Raw genomic sequence first — 27,275 nt, 5'->3', positions numbered from 1 at the left:
ACAAAAATAGGAGGATGAATGAATTATACTTTGTGGCAAAAAGGAAGAGGGGGAGGGGGTGAAAAAATTACGAAAAACATGTGACATAATTTATGGAACAGATTAATTATATGGCGATTTTTTACAATTGTTTATTTGAAAATCGATTATTTTTTAAAGTTACGTCATACAGATAAATATTACTAGTTTTTTTCGTAAATTCGTATTATATTTTGAATCATGCGGTAATACATTTTATTAAAAATATTAAATTGAATTCTAAAAATAGTAGAAAAAAAAAACAATTTAATACGCCTTCCAAATATATGTATTCTTAATTTATGGCAACACTTAGACGGCCGGTGCCATATTTGGTCGCTTGACACTTCCGTACGTAGGTCGAGTAGGATAATTTTAAAGATTTCCTATGTTTGTTATTTATTATAAATTAGTAATATAAATCGCGCACGAATTAATACTGAGTAAGTTTACGTACATTTTGCTCGATTTTTTCTGTTTACTCGTTCCTATTCAATACACATCTTATCACTATTGTTTACATAGATACATGTCTCATATTTACAACCGGTTTTTTCGACATTTCCAGGGCATTGAAAATGAAAACATATATAATGTCTAATCGTAATGACTAATCGTAAATTAAAATGGAAGATATAACAATAAACGTAGCCCTGAACGAAAAGTCGTACAAGTATCGTTTCAATTCGGAAAATAACGCGGAAGAATTGTGCACGAAAATATGTCAACAATTAAACATTTCGCCGATAGCCAGGAGCCTTTTTTCTTTACAAATCCACGGCACAAAGATATTTGTATCCAACAATTCTCCGTTAGAGAAGAACAACAATTTTGATCTTAGATTGAGATTTAAGGTAAGACAATGTCGGCACGGAAGAAAAACGTCACAACAAAAAAAATACTTAATAATATAACACACATCTTGACTTTTTAAGCTATTTTAGAGTATCTCAACCAGAATTTAAGATGTGGCGTAGTGTCAAATTCTTTTAAAATAAAATAATTGTTATTAAATATTTTGATGTTTATTAGTAAAAATAATCTTTTTAACATCAATAATGTTATTCATTAAATTGAACTCTTTTTCAACATTGACAGTATTAGCAGCAATAATGTTTAAACTTATTTTAGATGAGTAATTAATCGCTTAAATTAACTACAATGCTATTGTAATCGAACAAATGTTATCTACAAAATAAAATATTTGTTCTCATTATTAGTAATGTTTAAAAATGATTTAATTTACAGAATAAGATATGTTTGCTTGTTTATGAATCACAGGCAAAATGGCAATATAATAGAAACTCTTTTCAAAAATTACTATTTTGTTGAATTATGACGGTCTTTTTCTAAACTGATAATGTGTATATTAATGTTACCAAATGAACGTATATACCTTCACAAAAATGTATATTTTATAGGTGCCGTGCATATCTCGCTTAAAACAACTAGATAAGCACACTTATAATTATTACTTTCATCAAGTTCGGAAAGATGTACTTGAAAATAATGTTCCTGAAATTATTTATTCGAAACATAGGGAGGAGCTTCTCGGCTTGGGAATCGCCGATATGTCAGTATACATATTTTAATTATATTTGAACTGCTATTAATTCATTGGTTTTTAATGCAGGTATAGAGTGATGATCGAAGAAGGTAAAAATTCTCAAGATGTAATGAAAGATTATAAAAAATATATACCCCGAGAAGTAACGAAAAAGCATTCGATTTTTACAAAAAAACCTATTTTCAATACATTGACACAGTTGCAAAAGAACGAGAATACACCCAGGTAACACTATAACATTTTAAGATTTTCACTTCAAGATAATAATTAATATTTAGTTTTAGCTTCGTCATTGAGAAGTATTTAAGTCAATTCGATGCTTTAGCTCCAAATTATCTAGCGGAAGATTATAAAGTAACGTTAGATCGAAACGGATCGCTTTACGATGGAACATTACATGTAATGCCATTTCATAAAGAACAACCTGGTTTACGAATTTTATATGATAAAGAAAATGAGGTAATTATAAAATACTATATAATGATATACTAATACTATTTTTCAAGTATCTAAAAATTCTGACTCTTGTATAATAATATTATATAAGTCGCATTTAAAAAATCTTCATCAGACAAATTAATTTTAAACGATTTTTAATAATCTCTATTTTACGCAGCCGGTATAAAACAATTGGCTCTCGAGGATAAGCTAGTTTATAATTTTCACTGTACTTTAGACTTTCCTATCAATTTCATACCGACTATCTACATACATATGTCCGATATACATTTTTTCATATGTAAACTATGTAATAATTATTTATGATATGTAACATTTAACTTTTGATATTGTTTTTAGTGGGAGCATTTATGCAATATTGACGAGTTATGTTTTATGACAATCAGAAAAGACGGTACCATAGAAATCAGTCGACTTAATGGTATTCCGTTATATTTTAAATTTGTTACTGTAGGTCATATGAACTCTTTCGTCAGTGCTTGCGATGGTTACTACAGGTTTGATCGAATATTAATATAATAACACTACACAATAAATTTGCACATTATGCCATAAACATATTAAAATAAAATTAATATATAAAATTACCTAAGGTCTTGTTTTTAAGATATCGTCAAACTACATCGTTTTTTAACACTTGCTTTAAAAAATCAAGAAAATTGTTTATTTTGATATATTTAATTAATTTGAAGCTGAGTCTTGAACTTGAATATAATTATGTTATTTTTTAAATAGAAAAATTATATTTTTAACCCTTTGCACTCCAAAGACTTTTTCAAAAGTTTTTCAGCAACTCCATTTTCAGTGAATTTGTCAACAATTATATCTGAAGTGGTATAAGGGGGAAAACACAGGTTTTGATATATAAGTGGTATAAATTATGATATATTGCACATTTATTTGGAAAATTATTTTTTAAAATCTAGTTCAATACTTTTAAAACAACCCATTGAAAGAAAGTTAGATATTTTTTCACAAATTTCGCAATGTCGTTTCTTATCTTCCTTTGCAACTTTTGTCCTTAAATTCTGATTGCGATATGTTTGAATATATATTCTAAATAAAATACCCAGAATATTTTGAAAAAATCCTTCACAGGAATAAAATATTTTACCAAAAATTCATTCTGGAATGAATGACCTGCAAGCAAAAATGGCTTCCATATTCGAAACATAAATAATTCCCATAAGAAATATCATTCCTTAGGTTATTTTTAATTGTTCTAGAGTTGTATTTAAAATAAGCATGTAATAATCGGCATCTTCACTACATTTAAATTCATTTTTGCTAATTTGAGACATCCTTCTGGACTATAAATTAAAATAAACACAAATAAGTTTATAATAACTAATAAATGATAAAACCATTGAAACGTAAATATATTCCAAATAAGAATGAATTAATGCAAAAATACAAAAGATGTTCACGGCAATATGTCGCGACACACTATGGTATCAAGCACTTGCTCCATCTGCCAAGCAATCCTAGCCAGACAATCTATTACTGTAATTATCTTTTTAATAACATGTGTAGTTATTTTTTGTTAAATTTGGTTTTATCATATTTTTAACCGAATAATAATCTATTTTATATGTAAAATCATGCCTTGATTTCGAAAGCAATTATTTTCTAGCACCAGTAGTTTTTTTTACTATCAAATAATTTTACATACAAATTATGTTATTGAATATGGCAAAAATCAAGTATAATCACAACGAAATAATGTTGCACATTTTATTTAAAAACAAACAATAACAAAAACGCTCATTTTATTATGTTAAGAAAATGTTAAGCAATTTTAAATTTTCTAATTTTAAACTTTATAAACATCATCTAGAACTTAATACTCAGTTTTAAATGAATTTATGAAATCAATTTCCCATATATTTATAGATAGATATTTAAAGTAATATATAAATAAAATTGAAAGAAATACACTTACAAGTATTAAGAATAATGAATTGTGACAAAAATCGGCTATTATTAAAAAACAAGACCTTTTGTATAAAAATATATTAACACTTAACCGATGAACCAGATAGAATTTGCCCTCTGAATTTTGACCCACATTAGCTGTTAAACCAACCAACGATTAAAGTTTAAGATGCTATTAAAAAATTACCTTGTAAATATTTCTTAAGTAAATATAAAACACATTAGATGCGTATTAATTTGGTTTCAATTTTGATTTTACGCCACCCACAGATTGAAAACTATTGATAAACTCTTGTTAATTTTTTCATTATTCCTTTTAATTCTCAAATTTCTTTCAAAACTATCTGTTGTCATGCTGTAGGCGGTGAATAAACAACCCGTCGGTTAAGTCTTAAGATTCATACTTACATACAAATTTATGATCCTAATTATTTCAACTTGCTAAATAATTGCATTTTAGGCATATGGTGAAATGGACATTTAATATTTGCAAAGATGTATTTTCGCCATCACTGAAGCGACTCCAGAACATGAAATGTCACGGTCCCATTGGGTGCGTAAATTAATATTGAGTATAATGGATGCTACATATAATTTTACTCATTTAGTATTAATTTACAGTGGCGAATTTTCCTATCATAAACTTGAAGAAAAGCGTTCAAACAGACCCGGCTCTTTTATTATACGTCAATGTGAACGAGAATATGACGTATATTACATCGATGTTTGTAGCAAGTCATGGTAATAATGTTTCTTTTATAAAGATATCTAATCATCGAGTCGTTTAATAAACTTGTGTATAATTTTTAGTTCAAAGCCAGTCACTTATAAAATTGAATGTAAGCACCACGTCTTTGTATTTGATGGAAAATATCAGTATAAAAGCATAAGTGAAATAGTCGCTGCCTATAAAAATCCTGATGATGAATTATACTTGCAAGAGTGCTTACCGCCTTCAGAATATGGTAATACAATTCAGACTGATAAAACACCCCGAGCTTGCCCAAAGAACTTCCATAACCTCTCATGTTTTGCATCAGCTTCCTCCTATCAAAAAAAAATCACAAAGGAAAAATCTCTCAAGGTTTTTGGTTGTTATTTTTTTACCACCATTTTGCCCTGTAGTAGATGATTCAAAACCATTATATGCTTCACTTGGTATGTCTTACTGTCATGTTAATATATTTGTGTAGGAAAGTCATTCCACAAGATCATTTTGAATTGCTACTCTTCACTTAATTTTTACTAAGTAATACTAAGTAATCTTAACTATAATACATTAACTTATATTTTTGCAGATAAATCTCAATTGTTACTTTGTAAACTATCGATGCTCGGAATTGCCAGTCGTATCGATGACGATGATCTAGAAACTATATTAGCTACTAACAAAGGACCTAGATGTATTGATAGTAAAGATCTTCAGTTATATAAAGGTATGTTAGTTGTTTTATATTAGTTAAATGCTTATATTAATATAATTCATATTATTTAGGTACAAGAATAGAGGGTTCAGAGAAAGCTTCATATTTTTATAAAGTACGGTGGAACGTTGCACAAGGGAAAAAAATGGATGTCGCCATGAAGATGTTGAAGCAGGACGTTAGTGAGATTTTTTTTAAGGTATATAAAGATTGTTTGTGTTATATCATTTAATGAGAATTTTGTGGCCATTATAGCTAAAATACTTCTTTATTGTAGGAATTTATTGAGCAAGCTGGTCAATGGGCATTTTTAAAAACTACAGCAGTTGTTAAGCTTTATGGTATCACCCTAAGATCACCGGTATCGATGATACTCGAATATATGCCGTACGGCTCTCTAGATCATTATCTCAGGTAAAAAAATATTAGTAGTCACACATGAAATTTCAGTTTGGTGTCAGTTAACGTCATATTCATTGGTTATTTTATTTTTTACTGAGTTCCATTGCAGTTTTGGTAAATCTAAATTCTTTAGCATCATAATAGCGCTACAAACCTCTCGGGTTAATTGTGTTGCAGTAATCCACTTGGATTCAATAAATTAGAAAACTTAATTGGATAACTATAGTGTCTTTTCTATACATTATTTTAACCATTGAATAAAATAAACATGCTACAACTGTCACCATCTAATATTTTCTCTTCCTGCAAAATAAATAAACTCTCAATATTTTCAATGACTAAGAAACTGTATCTCATTGAGCAAATAAAATAATAATACACTTTGGTTTTAATTTCAACCTACCGGTTACACAATTTTAAATGTGACAAACTAATATTTTTAGTATATAACTCATAAATAATTGTTATAGGACAAATACCAAGAACATACAAATGGTTGATCTTGTCGAGGCGTCAGCAACTCTCGCAACGGCCTTATGGCATTTGTCTGAAAATGGCATCGTTCATGGTAGAATCAGATGTGGAAAATTACTAGTGGCGTGGCACGATTCTTCGAGGTTCACCGTCAAGCTGAGCGATATTGGATTGCACTCTTCGTACAAAGATCCAGAGTTAGTATCGCTAATTATTATTAATGCATCTGCACATATAACCTAAATTAATTATTGTCGAAGGATACATTGGATACCTTTGGAATATTTTAACAATATGGATTTAGTTCGCAAATCTACGTCTGGAGACGTATGGGCTTTTGCGACTACACTATGGGAAATATTTTCTTATGGTGCTTCACCTGACAATATCAATCAACCTTTGACTAAGAAGGTACTATTTTTAATCTATTATAAGTTATATCTTTAACCACTTCACCCTTTTATACGCACGGGCGCGTTCAAAATGTTTTTGGCGTTAGACGCATGCACGCACGGGTGCGTGTGAACTCTATATTAAAAAAAAAACGCTCTGCGTAATACCTTGCGTTACTACGCATTCTCTCATATATGCGTTTGTATCGAAGACATTTGATCCTCATAAATTAAATAAAAAAAAATGACACTTTTCGACAGGGGTGGCCAACCCGCGGCTCGCTTTGAACATTTTTATTCATATATTTTTATATTTAAGTTTTAGTGTTCTATATTTTTAACAATTAACGTTTAGTATCATTATTATTATATTATCTATGCTTAATAATAGTAAACACAATAATAATAACTCATTACGTTTTAATTTTTTCGCTCCAAAAAATGTCAATAGTGTATCAAAATCAAAAATATGGGAATATATAATTTTATATGTGGCTCGCATTTCCGCTATGATGCATTTCCAAAGTGGTTGCAAGATCATTTGGGTAGGTTACCCCTGCTTTACGATGTTTTACACGTTTCTATCTATGCATTCTCTCACATGTGCATTTATATTGAAGACATTTACCCCTCATAAACCAAATAAAAAAACTGATACTTTAGGATGCTAGTATTTATTTTACACCCACTTCCATGGACTGCGGAAATTATCAAAGACAATTCGAATATATTTGCTTTATTTCTGGATGTCATCATAAATTAGGTAACAAAACAGAAACTGTATTATAAATATTTTCTCAGAGGATCTATTCATTCAGAAACATAACCAGATGGTAAAATATATTTGTGTAAAATCCACAAATATCAGAACCAAAATTTAGTTTGTTTGACGCGAATGGGGAAAAAAATAGAAGAGACACACAATACCATTGTCTAGAATGCATGGTTGCTTTATGCGTTACACCTTTTTTCAAAAATCACCATACTGTATTATAAGATAATTTTTTTTTATTTGACAATAAACATTACATATACATACACACACATACATATGTATTTCTATGTTATGTTTAGAGTTTGGATGAAAAGAAACAGCAAAGAAGGCAACTTCTAATTTTTATTAATTAATTTTTTTTTTTTAAAGTGTAATAATAATAATTATAATGAATAAATAATTTTAAACTGATTTTTTTCATCATTCTCATAACACATCGCATAATAAATCGCAATAAAAAAAGGCGATTATTTTTGACCATTTTTTTAAAATAATCCCGAGGATGAAGTGGTTAATAAATAATTATATTTATTTTAGAATTATATGAGTGGTAGCCGTTTGAATGGTCCAAAAGATTGTCCTAAAGAAATTTATCTGATCATGCGCGGATGTTGGCATGCTGACCCTCACAATAGAATGCGACCTCAAGTCATCATGAGAGATGTGAATCACTTGCTGTATCAAGGTATATTCGATAATATTATTAAGCATTTATTTCATATCTTTTGAAATGTAATTTTATTTCAGTGTTCAACTCACGGCGTGTTCATTCGTATTCTACGATCATGTCCAGATTTTACGATACATCAATAGCAGGTCATAATGCTGTAGAAAGATTTTTATCTGCTGGTGAGGCCGAAGAAGATATCTCACTTTATGACAGTCGGCAAACTTCCACCACTGATGATGTATATAGTTTCTTTTAATTCTGTATTCTTTATTTTTAGTTTAATTTTATGTATTAAAACACTCAGGGTGGAATCGATGACGATACTCTTTCAAATGAATCAAACCACTGTGATTTTGACTTTGAGCAAAGGAGCACTGATGGGTGTGAAGGATATATTTATGAATTTGAAGGCTACAATGTTATTCTTCAAGGATTGATAGGACAGGTAATATTATTTTAGTATATAGAATATTGGCCGGCTAGAACAAGAGGTTTTAGTTTTAACTCCCTGCCGCAGCTATCAAAGAGATATATTTATACTCTGATTGCAACACCTAATCGCTTATTCTGATTTACAATTCTTAGGGTAATTACGGTTATGTATTCAAAGGCGCTTTACAAAAAGAAGGAACATGCGAATCGCAAGTGGTAGCTGTGAAAAAGCTAATCTCAAACACAGAGAGTTCCCAATTGGACGATTTCGATCATGAGATTCACCTCGCTAAGGTTATATAAAATTACATCATACTCGATTGCTTTTATATATCATATATTGTCAATGTTTGATTTACAGACTTTGAAGCATCGTAATATTGTGGAGATCTTAGGAGTCGTCGATAATCCTGAAATATTGCTTATAATGGAATTCATCCAGCACGGCTCGTTGAAGAGCTACTTGAACATCCATAAAACGACTATAAAGAAAAATCAGCTATTAAATTATGCCCTAGACGTTGCTTGTGTAACCTATACTGCTAGATAATTATGTATCATAAGTAATAATAAAGAATCTTATTTTTATTTAATCGATTTGTTTCAGGGGATGGAATATTTGGAGACGAGGAAGGTTGTGCATAGAGATTTGGCCGCTAGAAATATCTTGGTCGTTGATGAAAATCACGTGAAAATCTCCGACTTTGGACTCGCACGCGAGATGGACAACGGAGGCTATTATGTATTTAAGTCAAATAGAGCGTTACCTTTGAATTGGTACGTATTAGTCAAGGATGAGCTTAAAATTAAAATTGATCTATTGTTTCCTAAATATCTCGTCAATGTGAAGTTTGAAAGAATAATTTTAAAGTTAGTGATAGATACAACTTATTGTATTTATCAACGCAATCTTGTTTTTGCCTCTTTTTTAATACAATTGTGCAATTTAAATTTAAAAAATGTTCATAAGTTACATGTATAGTTGAAAAGCATATTTTTGCTTTCGGTCAAGGGTGATCAATGAAAGAATATACATAATACTGAATGACCATACATAACGTATAATACTTTTTGTTTTAGGTATGCACCTGAGAGTAAAACAGGCGGTAAATTTTCAACCAAAAGTGATGTGTGGTCGTATGGAATCACTTTGTGGGAGATGTTTTCGTTTGGGATGGAACCACCCCCATGGGATCCTGAAAATTGCAACGAAAGGATGCCTAAGTATGTGTTTTTATATTTAAGATGTACATTCGTTTGTTAATTTATCTTTTACCCTATTTCAGTAAGTTGCAGTGCCCTGTTTTTTGCCCAGTAGAAGTTTATAGAGACTTAATAGTGTCATGCTGGGAATTCATCCCCACAGAACGTCCGACTTTTACTCAACTGTACAACAGTTGTCAAAGATTACGTTCAGAGAATATGTTTGATTAGAATCTTATTATTCGTTTTCAATTTATATAGTTTATGGACATTTTGAATTAACTATTTTTTATAAATATTATTGAGTCGGAATGATGTATAAATTAAGTAAATCAATTTATATAAAGCGTGGCTCAAAAATTTTAAATGCAGATATCACGTGAACCTTTAATGATCTAATTCATCATATTTAATAACTTTTCATTTTAAAATCTTACAAATTGAGGCTTAATCTTCCTTTATTGCTAGAAATGGTAAAAACCATAACACTTAAATAAACTTATTATTTCTGTAGCATTTATTAGTTCATAAGATATCAGCATTTAAAATATTGTTAGGTTTTGGCCACTCATATGTATATATACGAAGAGGCTAGATTGAAGGATTTTATTCATATTGACACTTATTATTGAATAATATGTTTATTAATAGCATATATATTTTTAAATGTAGTAATGTTCTGAATATAAGAATCTAGTCATTTTTTTTACAATATATCATTTAATTCATTCAGTGTTAACTAAATTAATTTTTATTTATGATGGTAATATAATATAAGATTTTTAATAGTTACCAATTTACATAAAATAATGTTATATATTATATTATTAAGATATTTAGTACCTGTAACTCAATTTATATATGTAATTATATGTATTCTTAGTGTCATACTTACTGTGCCTGTGTATAGACTAGTCTATAAATATTTTTTAAAAGTATGTATGTGTTTTATTTCGATTTTTATGTTACCGCTCTTCGGATACCAACGTATCAAAACTTTACTCGAGTTATTAATTGGAATTTAATACATATATACATTTCGACTGAGGGTGGTTTTTTTGGTTTATTATCAATTACACTATATGTAATTTTTATTTTGAACTCGCATCTATGTCACTCTGATAAGTAGTATTTCCTAATAAATATAGCAAAAAAACTTCTAGTACGAATCTTTATGACTCCATACCACTATTTAATTAGTTACAATATATAAATTTTAAATAAAGGTAACTATATAAATACAAATACAGTAGACCCCCCAATAACATTGTAAATTAGGGGACTAGAAAATACTCATACAATTCTTTGCAATATGTACGTACGAATCAGGCGCGTATGGTGAGATATCCTCCCTTTGGCTTGCTCACACATAAAGTAACAGGCGTCCGAATAGCACGTCCCCAATTTACCGTGTTATTGGGAAGTCTAATGTATCTTATTTATATATTAAGTAGAATTTAGTATATATGTATGTATAAGGATGGAAACTACTGCACTGTTTATGGGTAGTTAATATACAATTTTAGTATTTTCAATGCTATATTTTATTATATAAGGTTTAACATATATCACTTTTCTAATATAATCCTTCTAGGCCTACTCGTGTAGGATTTTTGATATACTTTCTAGCAAAACCAGGTACATTTTTCGTCGTATCGAGAACCTCTTTTGGAATTAAATTAATTTGCTGACACAGCAACACACCGATAGGCTGAAAATATCAAAATTTATTATTTATCAATATCATATAATGCGACTGCAAATAAACTATTTTATTACCTCATTTTTAATCAATTGTCTTTCAGTAAAAGCTGCCATTAGTTGCTCGAACTCTCGTTTCACATCTTTATTCGTTGATCTATTAACAGAATTTTCAATTTTCTCCAGCTAAAATATAATACGAATAAAAAAATAAGGTGATATATTTCATTAGTAGTGTTTTTTTCTGTGACTATTGCTATTCTTACAACATCTTTGAAGAAAGATACACCTTTCGCATTTGGGAAATCTAAATTTAAAGACGCTCTCATGACACTCAAGGCTTCATCAGCTCTGTTCAAATCGGCTAAAGCAGCAGCCTAAAACGTCGTTCAAGTTTTAAAATTTTATTTACAACATATTAGAATACTATAAAATATTTTATATCTACCTTTAAATTTCTCACGCTTATATAATTTTGCTCTTTGAGTCTCGATAATACTTCAAGGGTAATATGAGGTGCATTATGGTTCAATGCAAGTCCTATTAAAAAAATACGTTTTATATAATATTTTTTTTGAGAAAATTTATTATATTCATGATATTAATTTTATATAAATTGTATTTAGTAACTGCCTTATTATTATTATTATTAAGAGCTTAAAATTTTTAACATCTTAATGATTAGGAAAATAATTGGTAAATATATCTAATGTTACTTCATAAAATCATTTTGAACTTCAAGTATACTCTACTTTTATTATTTGGTTTAATTGCATATTTTTCAATACTGTCAATATAGATGTAAAAATGAAAATAAGGTACTATTTATCTGTTCCTTTTTATTATTTTGAATGACTTGGTCAACGCAAATAGCATCAGTTAAACAAGCTTATCTGCCAAATAAGCTACATAGTATGTTTTTTGAGGACTTCACAATGAAGTATATGTGTATCCTCAGTTTGCTGCAAGAAGTTTTTTTTTAAACTTTAGAATTATGCCGACAATAGCAGTTTATTATCCATAGGTCAGAAAACCCATCTTGTAATTAGTGACTTCTTCCATCAAACTGACAATATATTTATTTACCTCCAAATAAAGCCACCGTCTTCCGTAGAGGTTCATTACCACTTGCAATCATATCCGTCCATATTTGAGTAGCGTAGTCTAAGCTCTCTTTAGTGTTCTTCATTATCAAAATAAGCGATATGTCAACATGGCATAAAAAAATATTATAAACATTACTAATACACTTACTTCTCTATAACACGAAGCGATGGTAATCACTACAACGTTCTTTGGATATTTCAACATATTAATCTTCTTTTCTCTCACGTATTCAAACACGTTGCGAATATCGTCAAATCTATCATGCTTATAAAGAAGATCCATTAACGTCTGCATCGACGACATTTGATCGAAAAAATTTTCTGCGCCAGGATCACGGAATAACTAAAAACATGCGATATAATTAATTAAATTTACTACGATTATAACACAAACGCAACCCACTTCTAATGCAGCATCTGGAGCATCTAAATGATGGTACATTCTCATAACGACCGGCCCAAATACAAAATTTCCAAATCTCAACTGTGCATTTTGTTTATTATACCTGTTAAAATGAAGTTATATCAATGCAAATATGAATTATAAGAATAAATAGAAATGGATCGATTACTTTTTCACCATGGAGCTTATCAGATCTAGGTCGTCTTTCGTTGATATGTGTACCATATTTTTCAAATCTTCTGTGAAAATAATGTTTTTGTTGTCTTCTTCAACGAACTGCTTCATCTTTTCGCGATATTTATCAGTGAGATTTGAAAATTGGCCGAGAACTTTACTTCTTATATCTATATAGCGATCGAGGCCAAGGGAAGAGTTCCCATAGAGCGACGCAGCTACAATGGAGTATAATTTATAAATTATGTAAATAAACATGCCGGTTTCTAAGCAGGTACATAAAAAAATATACTATGTAATGTTTGAAACATACCTCTGTACTGTTGACTGATAGCAACATTATAAATTCGCAATAAAACAGATCGGGATCTGCAGACGGACATGTTGCGAAGAGGTTATGGACAATATACCGATGACGTTTGGTTATGGCAATTTTAATATTGACCATACGCGAATAATTTTTTTCCATAATATTTTACTTTATTATTGTCAGTGGCGTATCTAATACATAGAACAAAATAAGCATACATAGAACAAATTTAGGCCTCAGGATTTTCAGAATTGTCTCTGAAATAAAAATGATTTTTTATATATTTGTAAGAAATGAATTTATACAGCTAGGATATCTCCATTAGTGATAAAGCTATTTGTGAATTTACACTCGAACTCCACTATCGTCAATGAACTTACATAGTAATTTCCCCTTATCTTGAAATCAATAATTAACAAATAGTTAATTATTAACGATTTCAACAAATTTTCAGGTGCTCAACTTAAATACAATCTTCAAAATCCATTCCTTTTTAAATATAATTACACTACAATTTAAGAATAAACAAAACAGATCACAGAATTATTGTTATATTTTTATATTAAGCTTGATCCAACTTCAGTTTCCAAATATAAAAAAAAAAAATACAAATATAAGGGTATCTTTGGTTTTTTTATTGTGGCGGCGTTCTGACAGTTCTCAGTGCTGCCACACCACCGCTCAACTCGTGAAGCGGGTGTTTTGTAAATTCATTTTTATTTGTTAAAATATACATTCTTTTCTTTTTTTCAATCAATATATAACAACGGTCTAACACCCCAGGTCCTCGCCAGCTCTATAAAAAAAGGTCGTTTAATTACGTAGCCCCAAGAATTACATTCGCTACATTATTAATCGAACATTTGATGTATTTCATTAATTATGAAAAATAATATTGTAGGGAGCCAATAATATAAATATTTATTTAGGTTTTATTAGGGTCAAAACGTGGTGGTACTCTGGTAGCATTGATGTGACGAGCACATAATCTCTAGGCCACTTCGATTCACACACTTAAATTTTACCATGTAACTGTAATAATACTTAATAAAAATACTACTGCAGCGGCCTTTTTAATGGGAAATATTTAAATAGATTAAATGGCAATTAAAATGGTAAATAAAAACTATTTTATTTTATGATAAAGTTTTTTAAGTTACGCAATACGTTATTATGCTCGTATGTCTAGTTAAATTTAAAAAAATCATTGTATCTCGAAATACTCGTAAGTCATGACTCCACTATATACATTCCAATTTACCATCATGCTCATAGTAAATGTTGTTTAAACCAAAAATAATGTCAGATATTTAAGAAGTTATTCCACTTGACACAAGCGATAATGTCATTTTCAAATTCAATTAAGAATGGTATCATTTCAATAATCGATATATTTACTTAAATTAATTGATAAATATTAGATGTTTAGAGCAATATTTACAATTATATCTGATTATGTTTGTCTTCGTAGAACCAGACGTTGAATACAAGGATGAAACATTTCATTCTATGAAGAAAATTGGATGCAAAGTTAAAGTGAGTGTTATTACTGCATCTTCAAAGTAGTGTCTCGTCTCTTTGATAATCTCTCGCTTGAGCTCCATCCTTTTCAGTATGGTGACCAGATGTTCTCTTTTTATTATTATCCTCCGCAAAAAATTGTACTCCGTTGGCCCTTCTTCGTCCTCGAACAAAAATGTCCGAGGTGACCTTATATTTTAGCTCCCGCAGCAATTTGTCCTCTAACAAAAATTTCCGAAATGGTCTTTATATTTTTAGTGTCCTTTGCTATTTTTAAAATCTGGTCACCTTATTTTCAGTCTACTGCACTACCATTGCGTCGCCTTCTTGTGCTGGATAACGACTTTCATTTGCAAAAACCAATAGTTATCGATGATGAAGGACAGTAAACTGCTACTCACTTTGATTTTTTGCCCCGCTAGCCAGCTACATCATAGTAAATATATTATGTTTTAGGTTGAACAAGATAATGCAGACAAATATAACAAAGGAGTAGATGACATGTTTGAAACGGGTTAGATTACATGTATTATGATATATTAAGTAAGGTACGTACGCATGTGCGAGCCGAAGTTCGTAGATTTGGACGGCATTTGGAAGTGCTCGCGAGCTGCTCGAGTCGATCCACTGCCTGTTCGTTTTTTTGAAGAACACAAAGTAATTCGTAATTCACATTTGGACGGCGTCGTGTTCGGTTCTTTGTTTTTCTTGTGCTCGCTAGCCTCGTGCGAACACATTATTTTTTTGTGTCTGATTCTGTTTCACTTGTGATGTTTATATAGTTATGGAGTGGCCAGAAGAAAAAGTACAAAAGCTTATTAATATTTACAAAAGCAAAACTTTATTTTGGGATCCTAAGCACAAGGACCATTTTAAAAAAATTTAAAAGATGACGCCTGGAGGGAAATAGGTACTGACATAAATACATCGGCGGACCTATGCAAGAAAAAAATTATAAATGTGCTGGCTCGTTACCGGTGCAAGAAAAATAAAATAAAAAACAGCATGAATACAGGAAAAGGTAAGTTATAAAAATATAAATAATAACAATGAAACAAATTTTTAAACTCTTGTCTAGAATTTATTTTGTTGAATTATTTTTTTGTCATTAATTCAGAATAGGTAATACAATAGTCAACAAAAAACAATTATTGTTCCCAACTTCGTTTTACATCTACGATACAATGTAAATATATTTTTCCAGGAAGAAGAGAAAAGAATATGATGTTAATTCAGAAATTATGACATCTTGAAAACTGCTGCAAAGAAGTTGGACAAAGAACCGTCTCAATGAAATAAAATAGATTCATTTTTCACCTACGTCACTGCGAAACTACAGAAATACTCCCTTCAGCATGCCGTGTTTGATATACTTATAAAAGCTGATAGAGGAATGTTTAATTGGCTTGCTCCCAATTATCAGCACTTCTACCTACTCTCCCCGTGTATTCTCAATCACAATCATCGCAAACATAGCAAGCAGTGTCTCCTACCAACCACTTACCATCTGATCTGTCCTTGTCAACCAACTCCACTCAACAATCTCCTGCCCCATCAATCACTTATGAATATTTTGCAGATTTTGTGTAATGTATTTTTATAAATGTGTTTTAATTGTATATTCTAAAATTTGTAAATTACGTTTGCTTCATAGGTGTTTCAATAAAACTGATCTTTAAATAAATTAAATTGTAAGTTATTAAATATGTTACGTTGATATATCCCTGCAATTCCTTGACAAGTGCTGAGCAGATTTGTGGTATTATGAATCCAATACACTGCTTGGAAATTCTGAACAAGTACTAAAGGCTGGTATATGAATCTCCCATGGCAAAGAAGCAAAGTGTAACTGCTAATCTAGAACAATAAATTGTTTAAATAAATCAGATTCATAATAACTGAAATACAATTTGTAAACTCGATCATCGATGTGTACTAGCACAAAAAGTACGGCTGCTTACCTGTCTTGAGCAGAGATTGGAGTGCAGAAATACGTTTCCTGTTTAGAAATGTGGGGTCCCACCTTCTGCAGCAAATTCTCAAAATCAGAAGACGTCATATGTATTAAATTCTTATATTGGCCGCTTAGTTTTTGTGATTTCAAGTCCATTATAACTCCGTACCGATGCGATTTTTGTACAGGTCAGTCTGCAAATAACGTCGTTGTTTCTTCTTCTTGCACAAACTAGCCATTACTAAAGCCGCACCACTCATAACCAAAATCGCGTAATTTTCCTCGTGCGAAGACATTATACTATTCTACGCACCGAGCAAGACTGCTGGTTGTTCGCGGTGCGTTCGTTCATTTCCCATGTTTCGTTGGAAGTTCGTCGTGAAAAATATTTCAACGAACGGCTCGCACATGTGTACGTACCTTTACATGCAAATTATTGATTAATATATATATATTTTCAGAAACACACGATATTAAAGATATACTTATTAAATCTGATATTGACACAGACATTTTATCTTACCGGAGTTCAAACAAAGTAATGGAAACACAAGTAAATGTGTTATCGAAAGTTATTAACAGATTACTTAAAAGTTTATCGTGTGTTTTAGCAACAAGGAAGATTAAAATATAATATCCAGCTTTGCATCGAATATGAACAGTTTATGTGCGCACATTGCCATAAGCTGTTTACCGAAAAAAAAGCTCTTATACAGCATCTTGATTTACATTCAGATTTGTGGAACTATAACTGTGAAAAATATAGGAAATTATCACTTGGTCAAGAGCGAAAAAACAACGGTCACAACCCCGAGCGCATCAAAAAACCGCTGCGTTGTGTTATTTGCCACAATCGAGGTCGCTGGCGTTGTGGACTCTGTAAGAAAACGTTATGTGTTGAGCGACCATGCTTTGGACAGTTTCACTCCTAAACTGCCCACTGTACACAGCTGTGTACACCCCTTTATTTTCTAAGTTATATGTATTTATCTAAATTTCTCTTTGCTCAGTATGTCGTAATAAATAACAATAAAAAAATATTTCATATGTAGTTTTCTTTTGAGCGTTAATGAAATTTGAAAAAAAATCTGATGATTGCCGGAAACTATTTGATAATAGTTATGATCTTTCTCAACATATGAATGTTCATAATGATAATAATAATTTAGAACGTGACAAATGTAGAGAAGCATTATTACTATCAGTTTCCCTTTCACAGTATTTGAAAATCATTCATAATGAAATATGTTATTTCGAATGTAGCATATGTGGAAAAATGTTTAAGGATAATTATAATCTTATAAGACATATGTGTATACATTGGGATAATTTTGATTTTGTATGTGTCATACATAAGTAAAAAATCATTCAAGGCTAAAGTATATAAAAATATATGAAATCTCATAGATTGTATAACTTTGCATGCAACCATGGTGACAAATGTGAAAAAAAGTTCAAATTTAAGTATAATCTTAATCATCATATGTTAAGTATGCATAGTGATAATTATCATTTCGAATGTAGCTTATGTGGAAAAATGTTCAAAGATTATTTGAAATCGTATTTGACTTGAAAATATGACATACATCACACACATATTATAAGGGAGTGCGTTTTTGAGTTTATATTGTAGGCCTTTGTACCACACTTTGTCGAACGCCTGGAAGTTTTTCTAGTCAAAATGTTCCCACCGAGATTGTAGGAATAAACTGATGGCGAACGGGATCGAGAAAATGATACAGCATGGCACTTTCCGACACTAAAGGGCAGGCGGTTAACGAAAGTCCATCTCCTCTCCTTAGAGTCTAAATCACTCTGTAGAGAGAAGGAGTCCGCAACAGATCGAATGCATTTATATAATTATAAATCATCTGTGTACAGAAGAAAACTTGAATCTGTAACTGCTGTGTTTACTTTGATTTGTAACGACTGAGCAGAAAAATATTCCTCGAAAACAGTATGTCTCATTTTTATCAACTTATGATTATTTTATTTACATTAGAATAAATTTTTATATTAGAGTAAATTTTGATTTATTAATAAAGTAAATTCAGTGGTTATTAACATTTTATTGTAAGTTTTTAATTTACTTTATCAACTTATGATTATTTTATTCACTAGAGTAAATGTTGCTTTATTGATAAAAAAAATTAGTGGTTCTCAAGATTTTATTATACGTTTTTTTACGTGGATAACGTAGAAAAATATAAAAACAAAAAAGTAAAATATAAAAATCTATAATAAAGAGTACATATAGGTAGTCTTATTATATAAACATATTTCAAATAAATCAGTTATGCGTATGCATTTATTTTCAAAATCTTGAATACAACATTAACTTCCATTTTTGGCATGGAATCTTCAAAGAACATCTGTGATTCAGATGATATCAATTCCATGAAATACATTTAAGTGATTTAGATTGTGTACATAATATACATATATTATACCTATTTTTTTCACCAAAAACGAATGTTATCTAAATATCATTGATAAATATATATTCCGCAATTACAAACATTTAGAAAATAATACATACATAAGTAATATTCGCAATTTTAACGATTTTTTTCCCTGCTAAAAATAAATAATATTTTTATGATATCGAAATACTATTGATAATATTAAGTATCGTCGGGATAAGTAATAAGTAAATCGAATTTGTAAACGTAATAAAAAAAATCGAGTAAAATGGTGTGCGGTGATACTCTATCTGGATCCATTAAGTGTTTCTGCATATGTGCTGCCATACCGCCCGAAGGGTTAAACACATAAAACAAATTAAAAAAGAACTCTCCTCGTGAATTGTCACTTAACATGTTCTCGCATTGGAGGTTTTCATTTATACAATTAAAAGTAAAAACACCAAATAAATAAATATATGTTTTTATTTCTTACACTTATAAATTCATATTATTTGTTATTGTTGTACTATTTTCAACTTTAATATTAACATCGTTATTTGATCCACAATTTTCGGGTGGTTTCTTTTTATCGCATATCTCATTCCACCTTCTGATCGATATAGAATCTGCAATCCTGCAAGACCCGTCTCGAAATCTCTTTATGTGTCTAGCAAGATCTCCTTTTTGGGCGTAGGAAGATCCGCAAGAATTACAGCTATGTGGTTTTTCTCCAGTGTGCGTTATCATGTGCCTTGTTAAATGACTAGATCGAGACATTCTGAGACCGCAGATGGTGCAAATAAACGGTCGCTCCCCGGTATGCGTTTTTGTGTGTTGGGTAAGATCGCCTTTTGCGATGAAAGCTTTATGGCATATCTTGCATTCGAAGTTCTTTTCTCCCGTGTGCTGCCTAAAAATTGTAAAAGCGATATAATAAAGATAATTTTTGCATAAAAAATATTATTTACTTGATATGATATTGTAAGTGCCCAGGTGTTCGAAAACTCATCGGACAAAGAGTACACTTATAAGGTGTTTCTCCGGTGTGTAACCGCATATGGGCGATGAGAGCAGACGACTGAGCGAATCCTTTTCCGCAGTTTCCGCACAACAACGGCTTTTCTCCAGTATGCACTCGCTGGTGAACTTTAAGGTTTTGCGCTAGTGAAAATGTTTTATTGCAATATGAACATGAAAAAGGCTTTTCTCCAGTGTGGATTCTCATGTGCATCTTTAAACGAAATCTAAAAATTAAAAAATGTAATCATTTAATTGATGATTTGTAATATATGTAGAACATAAATAGAAAAATAAACAAAATATAATTTGTATTGTTAACTGCATTTACAACATCTCAATATGCAATAAATAATGACTTCTTCTATCTATATAGGCTTGATTGCAAAGAATTTTTCTGGGTTAACAGTTTTTAGGGACTCATTAAAAGATGGGATAAGTGCCTTATGTTAAAAGTAAACTTTTTCATATCAGCAAAATTATTTGTTTTATGTCTATTTCGTATATAGTAAGACAATGTTAATAAAAACTTCAGTATAAACTTCGATTATCTTTTGAAAATATTTATTCACGTTCCTATTATATAAAACGATTTTTTCTTTGTACAATTAACGTTTATTAAAAAAAATATATGAAATAGACCCATGTTATTCAGAATAACTATACAAATATAGTTGGATTTATAGGATAAAAATAATACCTGGAAGACATAACTTTTCCACAAGTGACGCATTGTTCCTTTTGTGTCTTATCTGATTTATTAGTCTTTTTCTCGTCTAATTTAAAACCTTTTTTATTCAATATTTTGTGTCTTTTTTTCAAAGGAAAATGTTGTGATGCAATTTCGTCTAGAGCGCTATCCGATTGATTTCCTTCGCGATCAATATCATCAGAGGAAGAAAAATCATCGTCCAACAACGGCGAATCCTTTCCGCTCTTTTTCTTTTTGCGAGTGTTGCGTGTTTTATTATTTTTATTCGGTTTTTCTATACCGTTTTCCGATTGTTTTAAAGCGAATATGGGATTCACATCGATGAAATGGGGAGGGTCGTTAAAATCGTTGGGAAATACACTGCACCTATCTTCACTTTTAATCTCAGACTGCGGATCAATCGACGAGTCCTCTTCTTTTTTAACGCCGAATTGGCTCGCATAATCAATCGGATCGTTTTGTACGTTTCTTCTCAGAATCCAATCGGATCGCTCGCATAGAATTTTAAAATCGTAAGACGTGTTCAAACGCTCTATGCATTTCGTACAAATCTGCGAAGGAAGGTTGTCACCGAACATGATCTGCAATTTAAATGATGATTAATTATCAACATAGATTTACATTTTTATAGAAATACAATTGTATTCTTATTTACGCTGACTGAGGCGCAGGACATAATTTTGTTGGGCAATTTGGCATTTTGAGAGCGAAACAAGCAAATCAGGTTTTCTGATTTCAAACAAATTCGACACACGTTCATTTCTGCGATTGCAGATGCGGTTACGTAAGGTTTACGAAAGTAATTAAATCAGAGAAATAATGACATTTTAACGTCAAAAAGCCATAACACCGATAAATGTTGCCATCTCTAAAATAGTTGGGTTAAATTGGTTCAGTGATTTCAAAATTTCAAACAGCAAAAATTCTGATCATAGATAATTATTATACACATATATGTATATTTTAAAATACGTCAATAGACATAAAAATAATGTTTGTATATATAATATATATTAGCATTATTTTGATTTAAAAATATTATGGTTTATCGTTACACAATTTTTTATTTCAAAATAGAAAAAGATAAAAAGCAGTTGGAATTAAAAGTAAAATATATTTAACAATCAAATAATCACCTATGTTCACAATTTTTACTGTGTGAATTTTCACGTGCGCAATTTTTGTTTATGCAATAATCCGGTCGCACTTAAATTATAACAAAAATCAATGCAGCAATTCATTTATTTGTTCCTTGAAGTAAATCAACAATATACACGTTAATAATAATATAAAGTTTTTGTGAAAAACTGACGCATTTAATTTTAATGCGTATAATAATTATTATTAAGCGCAATGTTTTTTCTCGGAATATGAAAATATCCTAAAATAATAATTGCGTACAGTTATAGGGCAGATATATGGCTCGTCAGACCTTTTTTTCATTTATTTTAGACAATTACACTTTATGTGCTACGTGTTGTTTTAATTTAAGTAAGCAAGGATATTAAATAATTGTAAAATTTTTGTTTTATAGTACACCAGAAACGTTTTTGTAACAATCTGTAACAATCAATCGCTCGAAAAACTTACCTTCGACCAATCTCTTACGAGGATCAATCGACCATCTAGAGAAGCAGGCCGAAACATATAAATACGGGGTCAAAACCTCAGTCGACACTACACCGGATCGACTCAAACGCCGCAGACAACTCGACCACGCTACATATCCGACACGGACTAGAGTCAAAATTCGCCGAGTAAACTAAAAAAATCAAGACCCGGACTTCTAACTCGGACAACATTTTCCAGAAAAACATACCCGACTAAAAACACCACAGATTTATGACAACAAACTTGAATAACTCCCCCTCTCAAATTCCCTGCTTACATTGAGAGTACTGTTGACTTTGTCCATTTCAGTTGGTAAGGGCGAGAGCCGAGTACTTTTTTTATGACTTGGCAATAATTTTAATTAAACGTTGTATTGCTCAATTCATTAATATGCTGCTTCAAGGTTTTGCTAAAAAGCGAGCTAGGCGAGTCTCATTTTTACAAAAAGTTAATTATATTTTTGGCGGACGGGTGGTAATTACACATTAAATTACATTATAATAACTTATAAAGTATTTTAGGGGTGGTTGCTGATGGCGGGTGGCAATGAGACACAGATTGAGCCGCTGCAGTAATATATTTATTGACGGTTACAGTTGTTTACATTGTAAAGGGGGCGCGCGCGACGGCACACGTCCGAACCCTTGCGGGCTTGCCGGTAGAGAGAGAGAACGGTCACGGGATGGTACTACAGCGCCGACCAGTTTTGGCCATAACAAATCTAAATTCGGCTCCCATAGTATGTTACATGATAATATAGGTAAGTGAACAGTGGATGAGGCACCACCAGCCGTTGTCTTCCTGTTGAGGTCCACTAAAAGAATCCACTGCCTTCCGTCGCCATCACGTCAGTGCTACCATAGTACCGTCAAGTTTTGGTCATAATGAATGATTAAATAAATATATAAATGAGCCCCACATATTATTTTTTTATTTTGTGTTTTAACAGTCACTTGAAAAAAGCAATCCCAATTTATATAAATAAATTTAGCATATATGTAAAATGATTTTAATCTGATTTTTATTCGGAATTTAATAAGAAAAAATAAAAAGAAACATGCGTCGAGCTTGAATATACATATGTATACATATTCTGATAAACTGCTACTCAAGGTTAAATTTTCTAAAATAGCATCTAAAGTAAAATCTTAATCAATGTAAAACAATAAAATGTAAAAAATGTAATAGGAAGAGTATTTTATTGATGATGATTGTTCTATGATGCTATGACGCTATGAAGGATGTACGTGTGCGCGCGCGTGTGTATGCGATTGTGACGTGACTGGTCGCGTGGCCGCCGGCGGTTGGCGATCGAGTTTGCGTTCGGCAACCATCAGAGCGACTCGAGACGCCTTCGAGACAAGATGCGTGTTGCTTTCGCCCTATTGTGCCTCGCTGGCTTGGCCCTAGCCTCGGACGAAGGGGCCAAGGGACCCAAAGTCACCAACAAGGTACTTCAACTTTTTCTTAGAGCTTTTGCTCCACCTTGACCATGACCGACAGGTGCGCTAGGCGACGCTAATTAGGACCTCTATAACTAATTAAAATAAAAATCTTGTAATTTTTGAAGAATGTGTTAACTATGGACTTGATTCCACATTTTTATTTTGAATTGTATTTCAATGCAGCGCTCGGCTACTAAAAAACCGAAACCGGTTCTTGACCTTTACATTACAAAGGAGCCATTCGCTCTCATCAGAATCTGAGTTGCAATCATCAATGATAATGGATTTTAAATATTGTTACATTAATTGTGAATTATTAATATTTATTCTACTCCGTCTTTCGACGGATTATGTAATTCATATCCATAAAGCCATAAAGATAAGATTTTATAAAACTGATGACAAATAAAATAAGTTTTATTTTCCAATTATCTTGTGCATCTGTTGAAATATTACCGTTTGAATAAATTTGCACAATTACGCTTATTGCGTTAACCAGATGTTTTTTCTACATACACTAAAAATAGATCACGGTATAAAATATTTTTTTACATTTAATCCAGAAAAAAATAATACAAATTGGCTCTTTGTTATTGCATTTTTTTAAACAATATATATTTCAAAATTTTTCTTTCAACTAATACATTGACCGAAACAAAGAAAAAGATTACTTAGTCACTTCAGCAACGTGAGGTGCTAACTTCACCACAAAATAAATAATCTATTATATACAAATGTAATTTTCTTTCTGATGGAATCCGGGTTTAAGTGTTCCTTGTTAATCTGTTGCTGTCGAACTATTCACTACTTTTCTCCAGCTCTCATTTCTTAGATGATTTTCCTCCAGTTATCATCAGATCCGCTTCGATTTCAGCTTGTAGGATTGCTTCGTCTACTTAGAGACTAATATTTCAAGTCAATTTTACCAGATTCTTAAACTTTAGTATAAATAAGGTGACCATTTTTCTAATTTCAAAATCTGGACATTTTTTCAAACAATTATTTCTAAATATCAGATTTTAAAAATATCAAAGGACACCGAAAAAACATCTCGGAAATTTTTGTTCATTTAAGGATGCTACAGGAGCTGAAAAAAGGTCCTCAATTATTAAAAATTTTAGCATACATTAGAGAATCATGAACACATATGATATATGAAAATAAAAAAAAAACAATTTCAATGCTTAGAAGTAAATATGTTCACTATCTTTGGTCTATAAAATAGTCTCGTTATTTAATTATAAAAAACGATAGCTTTAGTTACAAAAAAATCGAGATAAGGTAAATACATAGTATTGTCATGTAAAAATTTTTGTTAATATTTTTAACAATGAAGTAAAATGACGAAAAAATGGATTTAATAAAATTAAACAAATAACAGTAATTTTAAGGTATATTACGAATGCGTTATTTCGAATTTTTGTAACTTGTCCAATTTACATTTTAATTTTGTTTTTTATATTTTTGAGAGTGGATTGTCTTGAATAATAATTCGTTTTCTTAAATGTGTTAATAAAATTCCACACATGAATAGTTAAAATTATACTTAGTTATTAGTAAACATTTTAAATAATAAATTAACCATTTTGATGATGTACTAGATTTACCGGTATAGTACGGGTTTTTTGGTCATCCGTCCTGGTAAGTCTTGAGGTGTAACCAGTACACTTAAGAATTCAAAGTCAAAATAGTTAATATATCAAAAAAAATCGTTGAGTTTTATATTACTAATTTGACCATACATTCTCCTTTAAGGGTTCCGAATAATTCAATCAGCTTTAAATTTTAAGAGTCAGATGCACATTGCACACTATCCTCAAAAATCACAAAAATATAATTTGTGTGTATAATTTGACTGATTTTACAATATTACAACCTTCAAATGAGAAATGGATTCGAAAAATATATCACACATAAGACAAATTAGTCGTAAGAATCACGAATCACACAGAAACCTATTTCTGTGTGTGAATGTAAATATATGTTTGAGCGAGGATGGTTTTGGGTCCGGACAAACTACATAAATATTTTTTTGTTGTTGTGAGACGAGACCGTCTGAATTGTAAAACATCAACAAAAACAAACTCTTTATGATTCGTCACTCTTTGTTCCATTGTGAAACCGTTCCATTTGTCCGATCGTTATGTTCATTGGATCTGATTGGCGTATCCTGTTACATGCACTGATTTGCTTAAAATGCTTCACAACGATTCGACATATCAATTGTGGTCTTAATAATTCGCGTTTTGTTTCCGATAGGTATGGTTTGACATAAAAATCGGCGGCGAGCCCGCCGGACGCATCGAGATCGGCGTCTTCGGAAAAACCGTGCCTTTGACCGCTGAAAACTTCATCGAACTCGCCAAGAAACCCGCAGGCGAAGGTTACAAGGGAAGCAAATTCCACCGAGTCATCAAAGACTTCATGATACAGGGAGGAGATTTTACTAACGGCGACGGCACCGGCGGTGAGTTCTTTTTATCCTTTGTGTGGACATTTCAAAACTTGAAATTCTGCCAAATTTCGTCTCAGTGCATTATTCCTTTGTTCTTTTCCAAGATTAGATTTCCATTAGAAGTTAATGACGCATTAAATTTTTAGGCCGAAGCATCTATGGAGAACGCTTCGCTGACGAAAACTTCAAGCTGAAGCATTATGGAGCCGGATGGTTGTCGATGGCCAACGCTGGAAAGGATACGAACGGATCTCAATTTTTCATCACCGCCAAGCAAACGCCGTGGTTGGACGGTAGACACGTCGTATTCGGAAAAATCATCAAGGGAATGGTAGTGCATTGTTTACGATCTATCTTATTATTTGGCTGTATAACTGTACATAAAAATTGTTTTTTTTTTAAATTTTAAAGAACATAATTCGTCAAATCGAGAACGGCAGCACTGACGGAAGAGATAAGCCTATGAAGGAAGTCGTCATCGCCGACTGCGGAGCTGAAGAAATCAGCGAGCCTTTCTCCGTCTCTAAAGAAGATGCTGTGAATTAGTTCAAATAAAAAAGATAAATTTTCATTTATTAGATAAATGTACGTTTATTAGTACAAATCCACATTTGCATTTATATTTTTTGTATATAATGTGATATAGTCTTTGATCGATAACTTTAAAATATAAAGAACTGCTATCACAATGAGCGTTTTATTTGGATTTG

The 27,275-nt window shown here is 31.1% G+C and overlaps 5 protein-coding genes across 18 annotated transcripts; 3 read left to right on the top strand and 2 right to left on the bottom strand.

Moving 5' to 3' along the window:
* The first annotated feature begins 307 nt into the window (after window positions 1-307).
* hop (tyrosine-protein kinase hopscotch) lies at window positions 308-10,689 on the top strand. 4 transcript variants are annotated; one of them, XM_088197565.1, is made up of 22 exons: window positions 308-461; window positions 587-872; window positions 1,440-1,591; window positions 1,652-1,810; window positions 1,870-2,044; window positions 2,384-2,541; window positions 4,440-4,532; window positions 4,601-4,720; window positions 4,790-4,944; window positions 5,278-5,415; window positions 5,475-5,602; window positions 5,681-5,817; window positions 6,276-6,476; window positions 6,540-6,690; window positions 7,984-8,131; window positions 8,194-8,354; window positions 8,421-8,561; window positions 8,702-8,842; window positions 8,910-9,077; window positions 9,156-9,325; window positions 9,629-9,772; window positions 9,835-10,689. In XM_088197565.1, the coding sequence occupies exons 2-22, from the start codon at window positions 645-647 to the stop codon at window positions 9,980-9,982; spliced, it is 3,216 nt and encodes a 1,071-aa protein (XP_088053691.1). In that variant the 5' UTR covers window positions 308-461; window positions 587-644; the 3' UTR covers window positions 9,983-10,689. The 4 variants fall into 4 exon arrangements, with proteins under 4 accessions (XP_088053691.1, XP_088053689.1, XP_088053693.1 ...); XM_088197563.1 differs by having other exon boundaries at window positions 1,864-2,044; XM_088197567.1 differs by having other exon boundaries at window positions 310-369.
* A 582-nt stretch (window positions 10,690-11,271) lies between these two features.
* On the bottom strand, window positions 11,272-13,636 carry LOC148229691 (pentatricopeptide repeat-containing protein 2, mitochondrial-like). Its single transcript, XM_088196781.1, has 9 exons — window positions 13,449-13,636; window positions 13,131-13,353; window positions 12,962-13,064; window positions 12,707-12,901; window positions 12,539-12,635; window positions 11,901-11,992; window positions 11,719-11,829; window positions 11,531-11,638; window positions 11,272-11,462 (listed from the first exon to the last, which is right to left on the bottom strand). Exons 1-9 carry the CDS (start codon window positions 13,516-13,518, stop codon window positions 11,328-11,330), a joined length of 1,134 nt encoding a protein of 377 aa, XP_088052907.1. The 5' UTR covers window positions 13,519-13,636; the 3' UTR covers window positions 11,272-11,327.
* A 1,046-nt stretch (window positions 13,637-14,682) lies between these two features.
* On the top strand, window positions 14,683-17,974 carry LOC148229690 (uncharacterized). Of its 11 annotated transcripts, none has more exons than XR_015811290.1 (5): window positions 14,683-14,815; window positions 14,917-14,981; window positions 15,266-15,480; window positions 17,382-17,458; window positions 17,532-17,963. XR_015811290.1 is itself a non-coding variant. In XM_088196777.1 (5 exons), the coding sequence occupies exons 1-5, from the start codon at window positions 14,788-14,790 to the stop codon at window positions 17,850-17,852; spliced, it is 549 nt and encodes a 182-aa protein (XP_088052903.1). In that variant the 5' UTR covers window positions 14,683-14,787; the 3' UTR covers window positions 17,853-17,974. The 11 variants fall into 11 exon arrangements, 2 of the variants coding, with proteins under 2 accessions (XP_088052903.1, XP_088052905.1); XR_015811295.1 differs by having other exon boundaries at window positions 15,266-15,402; window positions 17,532-17,960; XR_015811289.1 differs by lacking the exons at window positions 17,382-17,458; window positions 17,532-17,963 and adding exons at window positions 15,749-15,987; window positions 16,171-16,650 and having other exon boundaries at window positions 15,423-15,480.
* Window positions 17,975-19,792: 1,818 nt separating this feature from the next.
* LOC148229689 (uncharacterized) lies at window positions 19,793-21,938 on the bottom strand. The gene is made up of 4 exons (XM_088196771.1): window positions 21,710-21,938; window positions 21,043-21,635; window positions 20,294-20,569; window positions 19,793-20,235 (listed from the first exon to the last, which is right to left on the bottom strand). Exons 1-4 carry the CDS (start codon window positions 21,812-21,814, stop codon window positions 19,821-19,823), a joined length of 1,389 nt encoding a protein of 462 aa, XP_088052897.1. The 5' UTR covers window positions 21,815-21,938; the 3' UTR covers window positions 19,793-19,820.
* A 2,062-nt stretch (window positions 21,939-24,000) lies between these two features.
* LOC148229688 (peptidyl-prolyl cis-trans isomerase 5) lies at window positions 24,001-27,254 on the top strand. The gene is made up of 4 exons (XM_088196775.1): window positions 24,001-24,116; window positions 26,370-26,577; window positions 26,712-26,896; window positions 26,977-27,254. Exons 1-4 carry the CDS (start codon window positions 24,030-24,032, stop codon window positions 27,109-27,111), a joined length of 615 nt encoding a protein of 204 aa, XP_088052901.1. The 5' UTR covers window positions 24,001-24,029; the 3' UTR covers window positions 27,112-27,254.
* Window positions 27,255-27,275: the final 21 nt, after the last annotated feature.

This window comes from Plectrocnemia conspersa, unplaced genomic scaffold, assembly GCF_051122295.1.
Source record: "Plectrocnemia conspersa isolate PC_06_02 unplaced genomic scaffold, ASM5112229v1 ptg000011l, whole genome shotgun sequence".
NCBI classification, from domain to species: Eukaryota; Metazoa; Arthropoda; class Insecta; order Trichoptera; family Polycentropodidae; genus Plectrocnemia; species Plectrocnemia conspersa.
This window is presented reverse-complemented; position numbering and strand designations above follow the sequence as displayed.

Bases quoted from the DNA above. Each gene is read 5' to 3' on its own strand.
- LOC148229691 (XM_088196781.1), bottom strand. From the start codon at position 13,518: ATGTCCGTCTGCAGATCCCGATCTGTTTTATTGCGAATTTATAATGTT. The intron at 11,830-11,900 runs GTAGATATAAAA...ACGACGTTTTAG, and splicing joins TAAGCGTGAGAAATTTAAAG to GCTGCTGCTTTAGCCGATTT. The intron at 11,639-11,718 runs GTAAGAATAGCA...ATTATATTTTAG, and splicing joins TATCTTTCTTCAAAGATGTT to CTGGAGAAAATTGAAAATTC.
- hop (XM_088197563.1), top strand. From the start codon at position 645: ATGGAAGATATAACAATAAACGTAGCCCTGAACGAAAAGTCGTACAAG. The intron at 2,045-2,383 runs GTAATTATAAAA...TATTGTTTTTAG, and splicing joins TATATGATAAAGAAAATGAG to TGGGAGCATTTATGCAATAT. The intron at 9,326-9,628 runs GTACGTATTAGT...TTTTTGTTTTAG, and splicing joins AGAGCGTTACCTTTGAATTG to GTATGCACCTGAGAGTAAAA.
- LOC148229689 (XM_088196771.1), bottom strand. From the start codon at position 21,814: ATGAACGTGTGTCGAATTTGTTTGAAATCAGAAAACCTGATTTGCTTG. The intron at 21,636-21,709 runs GTAAATAAGAAT...TTTAAATTGCAG, and splicing joins TGTCCTGCGCCTCAGTCAGC to ATCATGTTCGGTGACAACCT. The intron at 20,236-20,293 runs GTAAATAATATT...TACAATTTTTAG, and splicing joins CACTTACAATATCATATCAA to GCAGCACACGGGAGAAAAGA.
- LOC148229688 (XM_088196775.1), top strand. From the start codon at position 24,030: ATGCGTGTTGCTTTCGCCCTATTGTGCCTCGCTGGCTTGGCCCTAGCC. The intron at 26,578-26,711 runs GTGAGTTCTTTT...TTAAATTTTTAG, and splicing joins TAACGGCGACGGCACCGGCG to GCCGAAGCATCTATGGAGAA. The intron at 26,897-26,976 runs GTAGTGCATTGT...TAAATTTTAAAG, and splicing joins GAAAAATCATCAAGGGAATG to AACATAATTCGTCAAATCGA.
- LOC148229690 (XM_088196777.1), top strand. From the start codon at position 14,788: ATGTCATTTTCAAATTCAATTAAGAATG. The intron at 14,816-14,916 runs GTATCATTTCAA...TTGTCTTCGTAG, and splicing joins TTCAAATTCAATTAAGAATG to AACCAGACGTTGAATACAAG. The intron at 17,459-17,531 runs GTAATGGAAACA...CGTGTGTTTTAG, and splicing joins CTTACCGGAGTTCAAACAAA to CAACAAGGAAGATTAAAATA.